At 43.8% G+C, this 21,142-nt stretch overlaps 1 protein-coding gene and 1 pseudogene across 1 annotated transcript in view; both read right to left on the bottom strand.

Annotated features, from left to right (window-relative positions):
• Positions 1 to 261: 261 nt before the first annotated feature.
• The window catches only part of C1QTNF9 (C1q and TNF related 9), a 21,958-nt gene continuing 1,077 nt past the window's right edge, over positions 262 to 21,142 (bottom strand). Inside the window, exons 2-4 of the mRNA XM_006092116.3 lie at positions 17,909 to 18,095; positions 2,908 to 2,970; positions 262 to 1,086 (exon numbers count right to left, since the gene is read on the bottom strand). Coding sequence (XP_006092178.1) covers positions 317 to 1,086; positions 2,908 to 2,970; positions 17,909 to 18,074 — 999 coding nt within the window. The 5' untranslated portion in view covers positions 18,075 to 18,095 and the 3' untranslated portion in view covers positions 262 to 316. The remainder of the gene's footprint in view (positions 1,087 to 2,907; positions 2,971 to 17,908; positions 18,096 to 21,142) is intronic.
• On the bottom strand, positions 10,743 to 12,028 carry LOC102424096 (annotated as a pseudogene).

Raw genomic sequence — 21,142 nt, 5'->3', positions numbered from 1 at the left:
TCAATCATAAAATGGCTCCTTTGAGCCCTAAAATGATGTCAAAACATTCCACAAGAAATGCACACGCAAAGCATTCTTCAGATAATGAAAATAATGAAAAATATCAAAATTACAATAAAAAATGCAGGTATTTAAAATTTTACTCTAAGAAAGATAGTAAATTACATAGAATTGGTTTTAAGAATGACATTTCTATTTTTACCTTTTTATGATAATTACAATACTGAGAGTAATTAACATAGAAAAATCATCTATTGTATGTTCACGGAGCTAACTCTGATGGATGGCAAGGTGGATTTATAAACACTCCCCATCATTAGCTGCTGAACAAAAGGAAGCCTGTGAAAGTTGTATCATCATCCTCATCCGCAAACAGGCCGTTAAACCTCTCCCCTCCGGACACCTGCAGCCACACCTCGTCCCCCAGCTTCAGCGGCAGCACAATGCCGCCAGAGGCCTGGTCCTCAGAGCTCATGTAACTGTCCTTCGTGTGCAGTATTTTTACCCCATTTTTGACCAAAGATACCTGCACATTCCTGGAGAACACAGTGATGTGGTAGGTGAAGTAATACACGCCGGCAATGTGGCAAGTAAATTTTCCCGTAGCTATATCATAATGGTTGAATTCATTATACAAGATCTTGTCAAATTTAATGGGTACGTCTGAAGAAGGAAACTTGCTCAGCACAGTGAGCCCCACAGTGAAAGCACTTTTTGGCAAGACTGGAGTCTCACCAATTTTCCCTTTTTCCCCTCGATCCCCTTTCCAGCCTCTCATTCCCCGGGCTCCTGGCTCACCTTGAGGTCCCAAGGGCCCAGCATCTCCCTTGGGACCAGGCTTTCCAAGGGGGCCTATGGGGCCCTGCAAACCAGTTGGGCCCACAGGTCCACTGCTGCCCTTTAGCCCTGCTGGACCAATGGGACCCACATCACCTTTCTCCCCCTTTTGCCCTTGAGGACCAGTCTCTCCTCGGAGGCCTTTCTCCCCCATGGGGCCAACAAATCCCTTTGGCCCATGTTTCCCTGGGGGTCCTCTGGAGCCTGGATCTCCTTTGATGCCTTTTGCTTCAACTCTTCCATCTTCTCCTAGTGGGGGGGGGGGGGGGGGAGGAGAGAGTAAACCAAGGAAAAAATGATTTGTGAGACATTACCTATAAAAACAACTGGTTTTTCTACTATTGAGCATACAAGTGTGATAAAACAGTGTACAGGTTTAGCATATACTCAGGGTTTGAAAATCCATTCAATCCTAAATCGCATGCATGCGCACGTACCCACACAAACAAAACACTACTGAACTAGTGTCAGGGCTCTCATCAGGAGGTACAACTCTTTACCATCTATTTGACTGCTAAACAATGCCGATCCTTGAGGAAACGTATCTTTGGAATTAGCTCAGGTTACTTTCAGGAAACTGACAATTATGTGATGTACCCCCAAAAGCTCCTCATGGAGTGAGCAATCACTAAGTCTTCAGTGTGCCATTCATTGGTCTCTACTGCCCAGCCCAGCCTGTCCGTGTGCCAACTGTATTGGGCTACTTGTCAATATGCAGAATAGCTCTGTGCTTCCAGGTTCCTTTGCCTTGACTGGAAAGCAGTGACTATGAGCATGGACTCAGAAGTTAAAGCCAGAATTCAATCCTCTCTCCACCACTTATGCACAGTGGGATGTTAGCCAAGCGGACTAGCCACCTCTGTTTCCTCCTCTGTAACATTGGGATAATAATATTACTTCATTTATAAGCGGTTGTATTGACTCAATACATGAAAAGCACTTAGAACAACCTAGCACAAAGTGAACATTATATGTTAGCCATTATGTCTATTCTCCATCCCCATCAGTCACAATTTTCAAGGTTCTTCCCTTCCTTTCAGGGCCCAATTCAATGCCACCTTCTCCATGTAGAGGCACTGAGTCAAAATTCAGTGTCATTTCTCAGTGCTCATACACTAACTGAGGCTGCAGCAATCTATGATCAAAGGCCAAATCCAGTGTGCTGTCTGATTCTATTTGTTTGTTTGTTTGTTTATATATTTTTTTAAAATATATTTTATTGATTTTTTACAGAGAAGAAGGGAGAGAGATAGAGAGTTAGAAACATCGATGAGAGAGACCTTCTCCATGTAGAGGCACTGAGTCAAAATTCAGTGTCATTTCTCAGTGCTCATACACTAACTGAGGCTGCAGCAATCTATGATCAAAGGCCAAATCCAGTGTGCTGTCTGATTCTATTTTTTGTTTGTTTGTTTGTTTGTTTATTTATATATTTATTTACTATTTTTATTTATTTCAGAGAGGAAGGGAGAGGGAGAGAGAGATAGAAACATCGATGATGAGAGAGAATCATTGATCGGCTGCCTCCTGCATGCCCCTTACTGGAGATCGAGTCCGCAACCCAGGCATGTGCCCTTGACCAGAATCGAACCTGAGACCCTTTAGTCCACAGGCCAATGCTCTATCCTCTGAGCCAACAGGTAGGGCCTGTCTGATTTTATATGGCCCACAGCTAAGAATAATTTACATTTTTAAGTAGTCACAAATAACATTCCACAATACATGACAATTATATAAAGTTCAGATTTTGTTTTTCATTTTTCATAAGCACTTCCCCACTTATATAAGTAGAGACTCCAGCTGCTTTTCACTACAATGGCAGAGTTAAGTGGTGGTGACAGAAACCGTATGGCCGGCAAAGCTAAAAATACTATCTGGCCCTTTGCAGAAAAAGCTTGCTGATCTCAGCACTGAATTATGAGCTTCTGGAGAGCAAGAACTGTTACCTTTATTGTTGGGTCATTCCCACAGCTTAGTAAAGTACTTCTCCTTGGGAAGAACTTAATAATTATCGCTAAATCCTTGGTGGTTCAGAATTAGAGCATGGTGAAATGGAACACGGTGTCTGACCTTGTTCTCCTTTCTGTCCGCGCATGCCATCCTTCCCTGGACCACCAGGATGTCCTGGTTCTCCTAAGTGGAAAAGAGAAAAAAGACAAGAGTTGAATTTCCAGTTTTCCTAAATATTGGTCTCAATCAGTGATGTAGACTGGAGAGAGGCAGATGTGAGGGAGCAGTAAGGGTGCTGAGTTGTGTGAAAGAAGTGAATTATTATAAAATGAATTGGGCTTCTCAAGTACCCAGCTCCCAAAGGCAGGACAAGAAGGGAGCATGTGCACAGATAATCACAATTGAGTTTTCTCATGTGAGGAGCACTCAGGACGTGATCAAATATCTGAGGCACCCTGGGTGGTGTGGCTCAGTTGGTTGGAGCTTTGTCCCTTACATCAAACATGGCAGGTTCAATTCCCGGTCATGAGGCAACCAATAGATGTTTCTCTCTCACATCAATATTACTTGTTCCCTCTCCCTTCCTTTCTCTAAAAATTAATTTTTAAAAATGCCAAAGGCATTGGGTGACTTTGTCACTTCTCCTTTTCTTTATTTCCTTTTATGTTTTGAATTGAACATTTTATTTTTCATTTATGGTTTACATTTAAAATTATTTTGTATTAGCTTTAGGTGAACAGCATAGTGGTTAATCATATACTTTACAAAGTGTTCTTCCAATATTTCCAGTACCCACTGGGCACCATACATGGTTATTACAATATTATTGACTATACTAGTGGCCTGGTGCACAAAATTCATGCACATTAAAAGGGAATTAATTAGAGGAAATATTTTAATATTGTTATTTGCCCTTTCTCTATAATAGAAGTGTCAGAGATGAAAGAAAATTAGTAAAATGTATATGAAAATCTTTCTCCTGTCAGGGCCTGAGGCGCGCCGCGGGACCCAGAGTCAAGTTCCCACCCAACCGTGTGCACCTTGAAATCATGCGAGACCCAGACCCAGCCAGCCCCACCCCCGTCAAGCCCTGCCGGGCAGGGGGCGCTGCCTCAGGTACCCCATCAAACCCCGCTGGGCTGGGGGCACAGCCTGAGGTTCCCCCAGCCCAGTGCCAGGGCAGGGAGCACGACCTGAGGTCCCCCATCAAGCCCCATCGGGCAGGGGGGTGCGGTCTGAGGTCTCCCTTCAAGCCCTGCTGGGCGGGGTCCCCTGCCATGGCCCAGCACCACGCAGCCTCAGGTCCCTGCTGATCACTCCTTACAGCTCATTACGGGAACCCTGCCTCCGCTGTGGGCGTAGCCATCTCGTGTTACAGGAACCCTGCCTCTGCTGTGGGCACAGCCATCTTGTGATGGCATGACGGAGTGGGGATCAATTTGCATATTACCTCTTTATTAAATAGGATTCCCTATGCTCTACTTTACATCCCAATGAGTATTTTCTAATTACCACTTTATAATGCTTCTTCTTTTTTTTGGTTAATCCTCACCAGAGGATATTTTTTTCCATTGCTTTTTAGAGAGAGTGGAAGGGAGAGGAAGGGTGAGAAAGAAAGAGTGAGGGAGAGAGAGAAACATCGATATGAGAGAGACACATTGATTGGTTAGTCTCCCACACATGCCCTGACTGGGGCCAAGGATGAACCTGAAACCCTGATACATGCCCTTGACCAGGAATTGAACTGGAGATTCAGGTGCATAGGTCACTGCTCTAACCATTTAGCTACACCAGCCATGACCAAATGTGTACCTCTTAATTCCTTCACATTTTTTAAAAATATATTTTATTGATTTTTTACAGAGAGGAAGGGAGAGGGATAGAGTTAGAAACATCGATGAGAGAGAAACATTGATCAGCTGCCTCCTGCACACCCCCCACTGGGGATGTGCCCGCAACCAAGGTACATGCCCTTGACCAGAATCGAACCTGGGACCCTTCAGTCCACAGGCTGATGCTCTATCCACTGAGCCAAACCAGTCAGGGCCCTTCACATTTTTTTTTCCCGGTCCTCGAACCCCATCCCCCTCTGGCAACCATTAGTCTGTTCTGCGTCAATGAGTCTGTTTCAATTTTGTTTGTTCATTTATTTTTGTTCTTTAGATTCCACACATAAGTGAAATCATATGGTATTTGTCCTTCTCTGAGTGACTTATTGTACTTAGCATCATACCCTCTAGGTTCATCTGTCCCAAATGGTAAGATTTTATTCTTTTGTATGACCCAGGAACATTCCATTTTATGTATGTACCACAACTTTTTTTACCTACCAGTCTATTGATTGACACTTGGGTTACTTTCATAACTTGGCTATTGTAAACAATGCTGCAATAAACATAGGAGTGCATATATTCTTTCGAATTAGTGTGGTGGATATATATATATATAATCACTGGGTCATAGGCAGCTTCATTTTTAATTTTTGAGGACCCTCCATACTATTTTCCATAGTGGCTGTACCAATCTGCATTCCCACCAACACTGCTCAAGGGTTCCCTTTTGTTCAAATCCTCACCATCACTTATTATTTGTGGATTAATTGATGACAGCCACTCTGATAGGTATGAAGGGAAATCTTACTGTGGTTTTAAGTTGCATTTCTCTGATGATTAGTGACACTAAGCATCTTTTCATATGTCTGTTGGCCATCTGTATGCCCTCTTTGGAGAAGTGTCCAGTCCACTGCCCATTTTTTAACTAGATTGTTTGACTCTGGTGTTGAGTTATGTGAGTTCTTTATACATTTTGGATATTAACCCCTTATCAGATGTATCATTGGTGAGTATCTTCACCCATTCAACAGGTTGTTTTTATGTTTTGTTGATAGTTTTCTTGGCTGTGCAGAAACTGTTTAGTTTGATGTAGTCCCATTTGTTATTTTTTTAAAAAATGTTTTTATTGATTTCAGAGAGGAAGGGAAAGGGAGAGATAGAAATATCAATGATGAGAGAGAATCATTGATTAGCTGCCTCCTGCATGCCCCACACTGGGGATCAAGCCCGCAACCCGGGCATGTGCCCTGACCAGGAATCAAACCATGACTTCCTGGGTCATAGGTCAATGCTCAACCATTGAGCCACACTGGCTGGGCCCATTTGTTTTTTATTTGTTTCCTTTGCCTAAGGAAAACATATCAGAAAAAAGTATTACTAGGAGAAATGTCAGAGATTTTACTGCCTATGATTTCTTCTAGGAGTTTTATGGTTTTGAGTCTTACATATAAGTCTTTAATCCATTTAGAGTTTATTCTTATATATGGTGTAGAAGATAGTCTAGTTTCTTTCTTTTTTTTTTTTTTTTTTGCATGTATCTGTTCAATTTTCCCAACACAATTTACTGAATAGATAGTCTTTTTCCCATTGTATGTTCTTGCCTCCTTTGTCAAATATTAATTGACCATATGGTGTGGGTTTATATCTGGGCTCTCTATTCTATTCCATTGAACTATTTGTCTGTATTTATGCTGGTATTATGCTGTTTTTATCACTGTGGCCTTATCGTATTGTTTGCTATCAGGTAGCATGATACCTTCACTTTGTTCTGTTTCAAGATTACTGTGGCTATTCAGGGCCTTTTGTGATTCCATATAAATTTTTGCATTATTTGTTTTAGTTTTGTGAATTATGTCATTTGCACCTTGATAGAAATTGCATTGAATCTGTAGATTGCTTTGGGTAATATGGGCATTTTAATGATGTTAATTCTTCTTATCTATTTACATGGCATATGCTTCCATTTATTTGTATGTTCTTCAGGTTTTTTTTTTTTCATTATATTTTTTTTAAAATATATTTTTATTGATTTTTTACAGAGAGAAAGGGAGAGAGATAGAGAGTCAGAAACATCGATGAGAGAGAAACATCGACCAGCTGCCTCCTGCACACCTCCCACTGGGGATGTGCCTGCAACCAAGGTACATGCCCTTGACCGGAATCGAACCTGGGACCTTTCAGTCCGCAGGCCGAAGCTCTATCCACTGAGCCAAACCGGTCTTGGCATTTTCTTCATTATATTATAATTTTCTGAGTTGCAGGTCTTTTATCTCCTTGATTAAATTTATTCCTAGGTATTTTTGATGCAATTATAAGTGGGATTGTTTTCTTCCTCTTTTTGAGGGTTCATTATCTACACTAATAAAAGAGAAACATGGTAATTAGCGTACGACCGCTACCCTTTTCATTGGCTAATCAGTGAGTATATGCAAATTAACTGTCAGCCAAGATGGCGGCCGGCAGCCAGGCAGCTGGAAGCGAACATGAGGTTTGCTTGCTGCCGACTCCAACGTTCCCGCTTCACTAGCGGGCCTCTGAGCTACAACTCTAAGAAACTATGTACTATGTTGCAAATAAGAAGCTAAACAAAACACCAGAAACCGGCTTTCAGTCAGCCGGGCTTTAGCAACATTGTATCGATGTTTTCAGCAGCGAGGCCTCAGAGCTAAAGCTGGCCCAGAATAAAAAAAAAAAAAAAAAAAAAAAAAAGAAAACAAGGAGCGGTTGGAAGCTTCAGTCACTCGCTTCCGGAAAACAGCCCTCAGCCCCTCACCCAGACTGGCCAGGCACCCCAGTGGGGACCCCCACCCTGATCCGGGGCCCCCCTCGGGGAAAAAACCCAGACCCACCCATGCACCAGGGGTCTTTTTTAGTATATATAAAAGGGTTATTTCCCCCCGCGCCCCGGGATCAGCGTGACAGGCTGCGCCCAAACCCCCTGATCGCCCTGTGGCTCTGTGAGTGACAGGGGCAGGGCCACAACCTCCCTATCCGTCCTGCTCTGTGTGTGACAGGGGAAGGCACCCCAACCCCCTGATCACCCTGCTCTGTGCCTGATAGGGGGGAGCTCCCCAATCCCTGATTGCCCTGCGGCTCTGTGTTTGACAGGGTGCGACGCACCAACCCCCTGATCGGCCCTGCTCTGTGTGACAGGGTACAGCGCCCCAACACCCCCTCCCCCACGGGCTCTGCTCTGTGCCTGATAGGGGCGAGCTCCCCAATCCCCTGATTGCCCTGCGGCTCTGTGTGACAGGGGGTGGGGCCACAACCTCCCTATCCACCCTGCTCTGTTCATGACAGGGGAAGGCGCCCCAACCCCCTGATCAGCCCTGCTCTGTGCCTGATAGGGGGGAGCTCCACAATCCCCTGATTGCCCTGGGACTCTGTGTTTGACAGGGTGCGGCGCACCAACCCCCTGATCGGCCCTGCTCTGTGTGTGACAGGGGGGAGCTCCCCAACCCCCTGATTGACCCTGCTCTGTGTGTGACAGGGTACGGAGCCCCAACCCCCCTGATGGGCCCTGCTCTGTGAGTGACAGGGGGCAGCACCCCAACTCCCTGATCGGCCCTGCTCTGTGCGTGACAGGGGGTGGCGCCTCAACCTCCCCATCGACCCTGCCTTGAGTGTGACAAGGGGCGGTGCCCCAACCCCCCAATCAGTCTACCCTGAGCGTGACTGAGGGTGGCATCGCAACCTCCTGATCCGCCCTGCTCTGTGCATGACGAGGCGGCGCCCCAACTCCCCAATTGGCCCTGCTCTGAGCCTGACCAGGGGCTGCACTTAGGGATTGGGCCTGCCCTCTGCCACCCGGAAGCAGGCCTAAGCCAGCAGGTCGTTATCTCCCGAGGGGTCCCAGACTGGGAGAGGCACAGACCGGGCTGGGGGACCCCCCTCCCCCTGCCCCCTGAGTGCACAAATTTTTGTGCACCGGGCCTCTAGTTGGTATATAAAAATGCAATTGATTTCTGAATGTTTATTTTGTATCTTGGTACTTTACTGAATTTATCATTTCCAATAGGTTTTTTTTGGTAGAATCTGTAGGGTTCTCTATATACAGTATGATGTCATATGCAAATAATGACAGTTTTACTTCTTCATTTCCAATTTGGATGCCTTTTATTTCTTCTTCTTGTCTGATTGCTGTGGCTAAGACTTTCTGGTACTATGTTGAACAAGAGGGGTGAAAGTGGACATCCCTTTCTTATTCCTAATCTTAAGAAAAACACTTTGAGTTTTTCCCATTTTATTTATGTGGTATAACACATTAATTGATTTGCAGATATTGTACCCACCTTGAATTCCAGTAATAAATCCCATTTGATCATGGTGTATGATCTTGTTAATGTATTGCTGGATCCAGTTTGCTAATATTTTGTGAAAGATTTTAGCATCTATGTTCATCAGGGATATTGGACTACACTCTTCTTTCTTTGTATTGTCTTTATCTAGTTTTGGAATTAGGATAATGCTGGCTTCATAAATAAGCATGGAAGTTTTCTCTCCTCTTGAATTTTTTAGAATAATTTGAGAAGGGTGGGTGTTAATTCTTGTTTGAATGTAGGTAAAATTCACTTGTGAAGCCATCCAGTCCAGGACTTTTGTTTGCTGGAAGTTTTTTTTTTATTACTACTTCAATTTAATTAGGTTTTCTGGTTTTTCCATTTCAATTCAGGTTTTCTGGTTCTTCCTGATTGATTGAGTTTTGGAAGATTGTATGTTTCCAGGAATTTATCCATTTCGCCCAGGTTGTCCAATTTGTTGGCATATAATGGTTCATAATATTTTCTTATATTCCTTTAGTATTTTTGTGGCGTCACTGGTGATTTATCCTCTTTTACTGGTTACTAGAGGCCTGGTGCACGAATTCATGCACCAGTGGGGTCCCTTGGCTTGGCCTGTGGGATCAGGCCAAAACCAGCTCTCTGACATCCTCCGAGGGTCCCGGATTGCAAGAGGGCGCAGGTCAGGCTGAGGGACCCCACCGGTGCATGATCAGGGCTGGGGAGGGACACAGAAAGTTGGCCAGCCAGGGAGGGACCGCGGAAGGGCTTCAGGGCATGTCTGGCCCGTCTTGCTCAGTCCCGATCAGCCGAACCCCAGCAGCAAGCTAACCTATCAGTTGGAGCGTATGCTCCCTGGTGGTCAGTGCATGTCATAGCGAGCAGTTGAACAGCCTTAGCATATCATTAGCATATTACACTTTGATTGGTTGAACAGATGACTGGACACTTAGCATATCAGGCTTTTACTATATAGGATTTTATTTATTTGGGTCCTCTTTCTTTGTTGAGTAGTCTTATTAAAGTTTTATTCATCTTGTTAATTTTTCCAATAAACCAACTCTTTGTTTCATTGATCTTTTGTATATATTTAGACTATTTCTGCTCTGATCTTTATTATTTCCTTCCTTCTATTCACTATGGGCTTGGTTTGTGTTCTTTTTCTAATTCTTACACCTAGTTCACTTAGGTGTAAGGTTAGATTGTTTATTTGAGATTTTCTTGTTTCTTGAAGTAGGCCTGTAATGCTATGAATTTCTCTCTTAGGACTGCTTTTGCTATATATTTTGTGTTTTCATTTTCATTTATCTCAAAAAATCTTTTGATTTCTTCCTTGATCTTATTGTTGACCCATCAATTGTTTAGCAACATGTTATTTAGCCTCCATATGTTTGTGTGTTATTCAGGTGTGTGTGTTTTTCTTATAATTGTGGACAGAGAAGATGCTTGATATCATTTCAAACTTCTTAAATTTATTGAGATTTGTTTTGTGTCCTAAATGTGGTCTTTACTAGAAAATTTTCCATATGCACTTGAAAAAAATGTATAGCTGCTGTTTTGGGATGAAATGCTCTAAAAATTAAAGCCATCTGGCCTAATATGTCATCTAAGGCCTCTGTGTCCTTGTTGATTTTCTGTCTGAAAGATTATCCATTGATGTAAATGATGTGTTAAAATCTATTATGTCAAAAAATGTCCTACTACAGCCATATTATTGTCAATCTTTCCCTTTATGTCCATCAAGATTTGTTTTATATATTTAGGTGCTCCTCTGTTGAGTGCATAAATGTTCACAAGGGTTATATTTTCTTGTTGGATTGATCCCTTTATTATTATTTTTTTTAAAAAAAGGGAGATTCTTTATTCAAAATCAGCACTCAGATTCTTCAAGCCCCAGCCCAGAGCGGGCAGCCCTCCCTCCCCTCTCCCCTCACCCCACCCCTGAGCCAAAGCGAGGGGAATGGAAAATGAGAAGCCAAGAGGGCCTCTGCCAGGGCAGGCTGCCTCGTGTGTGGTGAGCCCAGTCCAGCTGCGGCAGGGTGGCAGCTGCCACCGACCCCTCCCTATAAATTAAGTCTCTGCAGCCACAGCTGTGGGGAGGCGTATTTGTGGAAGGGAGGCCCAAAGGCTGCGTCGCTAACCCCAGGCGTGGAATGGATTAAGAGGTCAGGGGAGGAGAGGTATGAAAGAGGAGGAAGACGCCCTAAATTTTGGTCCCGGGGGAAAAGAAGAGGCCAGTTGGTCCAGTTTCTGTGTGTTTGGAGAAGGGAATGTATTAGTAAGCACAGGGAGAGAGGCCGCCATTGGGCACCCCCAGAGGAGATGCGCCAGGCCAGGCCCTCCCCCTGGCAGAGAGTAGCCTGAGGGCTCCAGGGGCTCTTGGGAATGTCACTGCTAAAATATATATTTATATATATTAACCATCCAAGGAGGGGCAGGAGCGGGGCGGGGAGCGGATCAGAGGATCTGCCGTGGCATCCCATAGCCGGTCATGCCCGCCTGAGACGCCCCGCGGTTGGTGCCCATCTGTAACCCAATCACGTTCTTGCCCTCTTGCAGCTGGTTGTCTGAGAAGTTCCGGGGGTTCTCCTTGGACTTCTTAGGAAACCAGTTGGGATCCCCAGAGAAAAGGCCATCATCCCAGGCCACTGCCAGCCCACCCAGGTTCATCAGCATCCGCTGCACGCAGGCCATGTTCTTTCCTTCCCAGAGGTCCACCGTCTGGAAGATGTCAGTGGTGTTGATGCCGGAGCACTCGGCTGCTTGCAGGAACTGAGAGATCTGCTCCATCTGCTTGAAGGCCATGGTGGAGGCCTGGATCTTCTTCACTGGGGCCTGCCCCTCTGGGTACAGCCCGTTAATGAGCTCACACAGCACCGTGCCATCCTTGAGCCAGTTCTGGAAGTTCTCCCGCCCGGGCTGGGGCCGGCCCACATCCTTGCGGCACTGGGTGGTGATCCACTGGATCAGGATCTGCTCCAAGTCTGCATCATACTGTTTCTCAATCTTCTGCTGCACCTCGCGGCTCAGACCGTAGGCGGGTCCCCTGTTGGCCATTCTGAAGGGTGGTGGTGGCTGTGGGGAGCGTCGGGCGGGCAAGAGAGCGCGCACTGCGGACCGGGCTGCAGGGCGAATCCCTTTATTATTATGTAATGTATTTCTTTGTCTCTTATTATAATCTTTGTTTTGTTTATATATATATATATTACATTTACATATATATATATATTATTATTATTATTATTATTATTATTATTATTGATTTCGGAGAGGAAGGAAGAGGAGAGATAGAAACAACAATGATCAGGGGGAATCATCAATCAGCTGCCTCCTGCATATCTCCTACTGGGGATTGAGTCCGAAACCCAGGCATGTACCCTGACCAGGAATCAAACCCTGACCTCCTGGCTCATAGGCTGACATTCAACCACTGAGCCACTCTGGCTGGACTAGTCTTTGTTTTAAAGTTTATTTTGTCTGATATAAGTATTGTTACCCCATATTTTTTTGTTTCCATTTAATATATTTTTTTTATCCCTTTACTTTTAGTCTATATATGTTTTTCATTCTGAGGTGGGTTTCTTTTAGATAGCATACATATGGCTCTTGTTTTCTTATCCATTCAGCTACCCTATGTGTTTTGATTGGAGCATTTAAGCCATTTACATTTAAAGTGATTATTGATAGTTACATATTTATTGACAATTTTATTCCTCTTTTTTTCTTTCTTCTTAAAGAATCCTTTTAACATTTCTTATAATAATGGTTTTGTGCCCTAACTGGTTTGGCTCAGTGGATAGAGCGTCAGCCTGCAAACTGAAAGGTCCCAGGTTCAATTCCAGTCAAGGGCATGTACCTTGGTTGCGAGCACATCCCCAGTAGGAGGTGTGCAGGAAGCAGCTGATCGATGTTTCTCTCTCATCGATGTTTCTAACTCTCTATCCCTCTCCCATCCTCTCTGTGAAAAATCAATAAAATATATTTTAAAAAATAATAATGGTTTTGTACTAATACACCCCTTTAGCTTTTTCTTGTCTGGAAAGCTCTTTATTTCTTCTTCAATTTTAAATGCTAGCCTTACTAGCTAGAGTAGTCTTGATTGTAAGTCTTTGTTTTTCATCACTTTGAATATTTTGAGTCAATTAATTCTGTTCTGAAATGTTTCTGTTGAGAAATTAGCTGACAAGGAGCTCCCTTGTAGGAAACTAACTGTCTTTCTCTTGCTGCTTTTAAGATTCTCTTTGTCTTTAACCTTTGCCATTTTAATTTTGATGTGTCTTAGTATTGGCCTGTTTGGGTTCATCTTGTTTGGAATTCTTTGTACATCCAGGCCTAGTGTGTCTTTTTTCTTCTCAAGATTAAGAAAGTTTTCAGTCATTGTTTCTTCAAATAGGATCCAATCTTTTGCTCTCTCTCTTCTCCTTCTGGCATCCCTGTATTGCAAATGTTGTTACACTTCATTGTGTCATATAGATCCCTTAAACTTATCCTCATTTTTAAGAAATTCTTTTTTCTTTTTTCTGCTCTGATTGGGTGTTTTTTGCTACCTGTCTTCCAAATCACTGATTCAATCTCCACTTTATCTAATCTGCTGTTGATTTCATTTCAGATATTGTATTCTTCATTTTTACTAGTTCTTTTTTTATGATTTTTGTGAATTTTTTTATATCTTTACTATCTCTTTGTTTAAGTTCTCACTGAGCTCATCAATTCTTCTTCTAGGTTCCTTGAACATCCTTATAACTATTGTTTTGAACTCTGTATCTGGTAGATTACTTGCCTCCATTTCATTTAGTTATTTCCTGGGTATTTCTTCTATTTTTTCATTTTTGGCATTTTTTTTGTAATTGTTTCTGTGCATTAGGTAGATCTGCTATGCTTCCCAGTCTTGGTGTGGACGCCTTATGTAGTAGGTGTCTTGTGGGCTCAGTGGTGCTGTCTCCCTGATCACGTAGGTGGTACATGCTCCAAGAATGTCCCTCATGTGTGTTATGTGAAACTTGCTATAGTAGTTGAGTTTTGGTTGGTGTTGGTCAGTCTCTGGGTGAGGTTGGTTCTCGGGTTACCTATGAAAATTGATTCCGACCACAGTTTATAAGCTCCTATGTGAGGACTGACCCCATGAAGAAGAATTTGCCTCAGAAGGGTCTGGTCCCTGCTGAGATCTCACTTTGGGTGTGCAGCTAATTGGCTCATGCTTTGATGTGGTCTGAATCCTGCCACTGGGTGTGTTGGCTCTGGGGCTTCCTGGGAGGGACTTGGATGCAGTTCAATATCAGACATTGCCTATAACCAGCCCTAGGCTACATGTTTGGAGCTACAAAGTGATCCACAGTTTGTGGCTGCCTCTGCTGGGCCTGGGTGTGAATGGGTGGGTCCAACCTGTGCACTAAGGGCAGCTTCCACCAGCATGGAGCCTGGAGGCAGATCAGCAAAAGCCCCAATGCACTCTCACATCAGCTTCCACTTGCCTGTTGCTGGTTAGGCTCGGTTGCTGAAAGGGCCTCTGGTGGTACAGAAGCTGCATGAGGTAGGTTCTCAGTGAATCACCATGTAGGCATGAATGGTGTTCACCAAATTAATAGATTCAAACTCGGTGCCAGTGCTGCGACTGAAGCCACTCAGCAAAAGTCTCAGGGTACACCACAGCCAGCCACCTCTTGCTGGGTGCCTGGGGATCTTCGTGGTGAAGCAGGGTCTCAGGGAGTTGTCTGGGTGTGGACAGTGCCCAAACAGGCCAAGATTCGACAATATGAAGAAAGGGCTTTGCACAGGAATGGTAGTGCCAGTTGGACTGATGAGTGAAAAATAGCACTACCCTAGAGTCAGACAACTCAGTCTCTTCTCCTCAAGAGCCTTCCAAAAAGAGTCTGCACTGAAGTCCTAAGCTGACCACAGCCAACTAACTCCTCTGCAGAGTGTGAGCTCAGCGAGGTGAAGACACTGAGAATTGGGTGGGTGGGTTTAGTGGATCTCCAATAGGGGGAGGGCTGCGCTGGTCAGGCATGTGGAAGGGAAATAGTCTCTACCCTAGAGCCACACAACTTGGTCTCTGACACCCCTTAAATTTGCCCTCAAGAGCCCTCCAAGAAAGTCTACACCATGGGTCCAGGCAGCTGAGTCCTCCACAGGGTGGGGCAACAGGGAGTTGGAAGGGTAAGGACAGTGCATTCCTCCTGGCTGATGCCATATGGAGGAGAGTGCTTGACCCAGGAAAGATGGCATCTGTAGGTGGTGTGGGAAAGGGACTCAGCACAGGGACCCTGGCAGCTGTTTCTTTAGTTCTCTTCCTGGGAGACACACAAACTTGTCTGACCACAAATGACTTCAGTCCACTCTGATCCATCCTCCCTCTGTTGGAGTCTGGGGTGTGTGGTCATGAATGTTATTTGGTGCATTGTCTTTTTAAGAGTGCACCTGGGTTTCTAGCAGACTTCTATCTCTCCCTGGTAGGTAGAATCCTCATTGATTTTCACAGCCAGGTGTTATGTGATCTCCTCTGGTGCTCCCGGCTGGGGAACCCAGCATTGGGTTGAGATCCATGCTTCTTAGGAGGAACCTTTGAAACTAAGATATCCTTTCAGATTCTTGACCTTTTCTTGTCTTTCCCCTTCCTACCAGTCTCAATGTGGCTTCTTCTGTAAATCCTTGGTTATAAGACATGCTCACCTTGTCTTTGTTGGTTTTTCAGGTTGATTGTCCTATAATTTAGTTGTAATTCCAGTTTGGACCTGGGAGGAGGTAAATATAACTTCCACCTACTCTGCTGCCCTCTTGGGTCTCCCTCCTCCTTTTCTATCACTCTTGTGGAGAGTGGGGTGGAAGGTTTACTAGCCTACTGCAAAAACACAGATGACTATGGTTACACAACATGATTTGGGATAGAAGGGAGGGTTCTGGAAGGATCTCTCCAGTGCTTTAGAGTAATGGAAAATATCACTGATCAATTGGCATGGCAGATCCCATTAGGAACATCAAGTGAGTGAGGTTTTGCTGAACACACATAAGGCCTTATTCTGGAAACAGGTTTCCATGAGCTCTAACCCTCCATGTTGTAAATTTAGGCATGGCAGTAGAAGAACTTACTAGGATGTGGTTCACTCCAGATGGCATCCCCCATAGCAACAGACACCCCAGACTTCAGGTCCACGGACCCAGCTGTGGGGTGAAAGGGACAGGGAGGGGCAGTTTCCTGGTCCCGACAAAGGACTGACATGGGCATATTTATATCAGTGATGCCTGGTCTCCTGGGACTTCAGGCAGACCCTGAATACTGGGGAGTCTCTGAGCAGCAGTCACCCCTACATTTACTTCCTTTTCCTTCCCTCTCAATTCCCTTCACCAGCCCACTACAGAAGTATACGTCTTCCTATTCTTACTTCTTTTTCGTTTCTCTGCTTAAGTCTCAGTTCTTCCATTGTCTGGAATAGTGGCCTCAAAGCTTTCATGATGTACACCTCCAAGTCACAAAGAATGGACATGTACTCTAATTAATATGCATTCATGTATTCATAAATTACATGTAGATAATGTTCTAAAAATGTATTCATTATTAAACCCACAAAAATATATTTGAAGAAAAAAATGAAGTTAATTATTTGTGTGAGAAGTATGATTAAATAAACTTCTGAGAAACATATGTATATATTATATGTACTAGTATGAACTCTGTATAAAACATATATATGGCTGAAACCGGTTTGGCTCAGTGGATAGAGCGTCGGCCTGCGGACTGAAAGGTCCCAGATTCGATTCCGGTCAAGGGCATGTACCTGGGTTGCGGGCACATCCCCAGTAGGAGATGTGCAGGAGGCAGCTGGTCGATGTTTCTCTCTCATCGATGTTTCTAACTCTCTATCTCTCTCCCTTCCTCCCTGTAAAAAATCAATAAAATATATTTAAAAAAAACAAAACAAAAAAAACATATATATGTATATATGCTTTGAAGGAGTATGAAAAGCTCAAAAGAATGAATAACATTGAAGAATAAGGAGAGAGATTCAATAGGGAGAAATAGACGAATTTGGTGCTGGATATATAAGCATTTGTCTTTGTCTACTTATCATCTATCTCTTGTGTATATAAAATATTTTAAAATTAAAAAATTAAAATTAAAATTCCATGTATTTGTAAATAAAACACACACACCCACTCTTGAATCAGAGAGGAGATGAGCACCCAAAGGTGAGACTCTCACCTCACCCCACCAGAAGTGCTGAGCTGCAAAAATGTTGCCTTGAGACTGGAGCCAAGTATACTCGGATTTTAGAGAAAGCTGATGTAACCCTGGGAGTTTGAGGTCATGGCTGATGCCCGACTTTCAACTGGAAGAGTCTAAAGAACAAGGCAACTGGAGCAAGGTCCCTACCTGGCACTGGAGGGTCGCAAAGCTGCAGACATTCCAAGAGGTTTGAACAAAAACAGATCCAGAGACAGAGAAGCATCGATCAGACCATCAAACCTCAGAGGGAAGGTATGGGAGGGTAGGGGTAAGGGGAGAGATCAACCAAAGGACTTGTATGCATGCATATAAGCCTAACCAATGGACACAGACAACAGGGGGGTGAGGGCATGAGCAGGGGGTTGGGGGGGGCAAAGGGGGGATAAGGGCATATATGTAATGCCTTAATCAATAAAGAAAAAAACAAACTTAGCAATTGGGTCTCTCTATAGCCAAAGATCCCTCATACCTGTCCTGTCACCTGAGGCAGGAAGATCTATGACATTATATACTCCTGAAAATGATCTGTAATAGCAGAGATGATGGTTAACACCGGTTTCCCCCAGTAGATGAGAAAGTCCATGAGGAATGAGTTCCTGTCGCTCTTGTCCAAACACCCAGGCATTTGGCCCAGAATCTGGTGTGGAGAGGCTTTCAGTAAGTGTGTGCTGAGCAATGGGTGAGTGAGGAGTAGGTGATGACCGCACAGGTGATGAATGAATGAATGAGGGAAAAGAAATGAAGGGATAAATGGAACAGCAGCTAACGGCCACCAGGTGGTAAAGTACCTGCATCCCCTTTGTCACCCTTTGCTCCATCTCGTCCATCTCTTCCAGGCAAACCATTGTGACCGGGATTCCCAGGGACACCAGGGTGCCCTTGCCTGCACGTGTCCTGTGAGTTCACGTTCCCTGTGAAGACTCCAGTGGCAAGGAGGAGCCACCAGATCCTCATGGTCCAGATGACAGAGCTGAACTGAAAGAGGGAAGCACAGATCAAAAGGGGGAACCTTTGTCCCGGGGACCATGGCACAGCCTCTGCTCCTCACCCCTGGTGAGGCCCGCACAGATGGTCAGGGTGGGTCAGGGTAGAAGCTGGTAGAAGACCAAGAAGCTGCTTACAACCAGAAAGACATTGTCCTTGGAAGGGACACATGTGATTGGCACCACTTTTAATGGTGAGCAATCCAGGAGAAAGCCAGGTCCCAAGTCAGGGCACTTCCCTTTACCATGTCACTTTGGGAAACCACTTTTCAGAGCCGCAGAAGATGTTAACGCCTACTTACCTCAGAGAGCTGCTGCAAAAACCAGATTTGGTCACCATGCGCATGAAAGCACATTATAAACAGTACAGCCAACTAGAGGTAGCATTTGACTCGGCAATCCCCCTTCTGGGTACATATGCACAAGCACTGAAAGCAGGGTCTCCAGCAGCTGGTTCTCCGCCCATGTTCACAGTTGCATCACTCACCGTAGTCAAAAGGTGGAAGCAACCCAATAAACGTATAGACGAAATCTGGCCTATCTATGCTGTGGAATGTGACTCAGCCTTAAAGAGGAAGGAAACTCGGGCCTGCTGCACATGGAGAAACCGGAAGCATTATGCTGCTGCACAACAATGTCAGTGTCTCTAACACCATGAACTGAACGCTTAAAAGTGATTAAAATGGTTTTGTGTATTTTACACAACAAAAATTTAATTTAAAAATATTAAATGTTCCAAGTGGTCCTACTACGATTAGATGTCTCCTTTGAGTGAAGGTTTGGTTTTAACGGGGGCGCATGCTCACACACACAAGGGCACACAGTGTGAGAAGTACACTTTCAAATCACCCCTCCAAGCTATTGATTTGCTTTCCAACCTTACCAGAAACTAAGACAATGCTGGTTGGTGAGGCAGGGGCTGAGATCTGAAGGAATGTTCTAGACAAAGAGAACAACATTGTCAAGTCCCCAGCAGTGTGAATCCTCGGGATGCGTAGGACCCACCTGACCAGGTCAATCTCCCCTGGAAGTGGCACAGAGCACCCTGTCCCTCTCTTTCATGGCACCAGGATAGAGGGGCTACATTTGTTTAGGTAATTGTATAACGAACAACCTGGCTCCCATCTGACTGTATTTTCCTCATTCTTGTAGTCCCAGTGCTCAGTGTTAAGCCTGGAATAGTAGGATGAATAAATATGTATAGAGTGGAATGAATATGTTATGGTAGATAACTTCAGATATAAAAAAATAATAACATAAGGCTAGTGCAACTGGTTAGAAGCCAGAACCTCTGCTGAAGGAAGTATACACAGCCCTTTAGAAAGTTAAAGAGAAAGGACATCCGTATCTAAGCCCAGTAATCTCAACCCCCAAATTCTTCTCAATACCTGCTTCTCAATACCCCAAAGTTTATGTGCCATAGATATTAACCCCAGCATTACCTGTAATTGTGAAGACGTGGATACTACATAATGTGTAACAATAAGTAGTTTAGATAGTAGAATATTATGTAACCATTGAAATGATTATGAAGGTCATGTAGAAATATGTAAAATATATCGGTTGTGTTGAGTTGAATTTTTAAAAAGTAGACTAAAATGCCATGCACATAAAGAATGCACCTCTGTAATTATGCACATTGACAAAAGCTAGAAGCAAATAGACCCAATTGAACATGGTAGTTCTGGAACGGTAGGATGTTTTTATCTTCGTTTAGAAAAAATGCTGTTTTTACAGTGTCTATACACATATTTCTAGGTATATATATATTTTAAAACCAGATAGACTGTCATGCAAAAAATTATATCACCATCTTATGGAGGCCTCTGAATGTCACAGGACTTGAGGCAAGTAGAGTATTTTGGGGAAAGGAAATACAGATGTTTCCCTTTGAAGTCACAGACAAATGCCATTTCAGGAAATTGAGTTGTTTTCTTGGAACCAAATTCCATAAATAATCTACACCAGCCTCTTTTGTTTAACTCAGAAGTGACTCAAATCTAAATTGAGCAGGTCAAACTCTATTAAGGGGTCTGTATTTTTTTACTTTTTAATTTTTTAAAAATGTGTTACAATTGTACCAGTAATTACAAGCTTACAAGGTAGTAAAGGTGTCAACTTGTGATAAACTCCATTTTGTTCTTCAGCTAGAGAAGAGCTAAGATAAAGCAAACATTTACTCTTCTCCAATTTTTTCACTAGTTTTGGCATACTTCATACAGGCAGAGATCACAGCTAGCTTGCTTCTACCTCATGCCTACCCTGTAGCCAACCTTCAGCAATTGGTTTTGAATAATTGAATACACTTAGCTCCCAAATGAGCAGTGAAATAAGTCGCGGCACTATCTCTAATAAAAGGGACAGAAGGGTTTGCACAAGGCATGCGGTAGAATTTGTATTAATGTGTTACTTTAAAAAAATAAAACAATTACATTTGTGCTCTCACAAAGCCATGGTTTGGATCCTGTTTCATGAGTTCAACTAGTTCCTATACTTGAATTTTATTGTCTGTTATCTCTCCAAAATGCATTAGAGCTAGGATCACCGTCCAACCCCCATTCTCCCCTCTCTCCCTCTCCCTCCCCCTCTCATCTGGATCACTGCCACCTCCACCCGTCTGTATGTCCTTCCCACTGCATCCAGACCAGGGTTCTTATCCAGTACCAAATGAGGTTATAGCTTTTTGAAGATAGCGACTGCATCTTTCCCTTTCTTTTTTCAGTATATCACAGTCAAATACTTGTTGAATGATACAATGAATAAATGAATGAGTGCAAGGAAGGAATGGAGGGAGGTGTGGAGGGAGGGAGGAAAGAAGGAAGGAAAGAAGGTTGTCTTGGTTCTAACTGTGTGTAGCTCAGTTGGGGAGGTGACTGGCTATGAAATCTAATCCTTGTCAATGCTTCTGGTGAGGACTGCAGCGTGGATATTACTATGAAACTAGATTTTGGCCAGTGAGAAGCCAGCAGACAGAATGTGTGCTACTTTTGGTCCTTAAATGGAAACGTGTGCCCTCCCTTGCCCTCCCCTTTCCCATGG

This window comes from Myotis lucifugus, unplaced genomic scaffold, assembly GCF_000147115.1.
Source record: "Myotis lucifugus unplaced genomic scaffold, Myoluc2.0 scaffold_98, whole genome shotgun sequence".
NCBI lineage: Eukaryota > Metazoa > Chordata > Mammalia > Chiroptera > Vespertilionidae > Myotis > Myotis lucifugus.
This window is presented reverse-complemented; position numbering and strand designations above follow the sequence as displayed.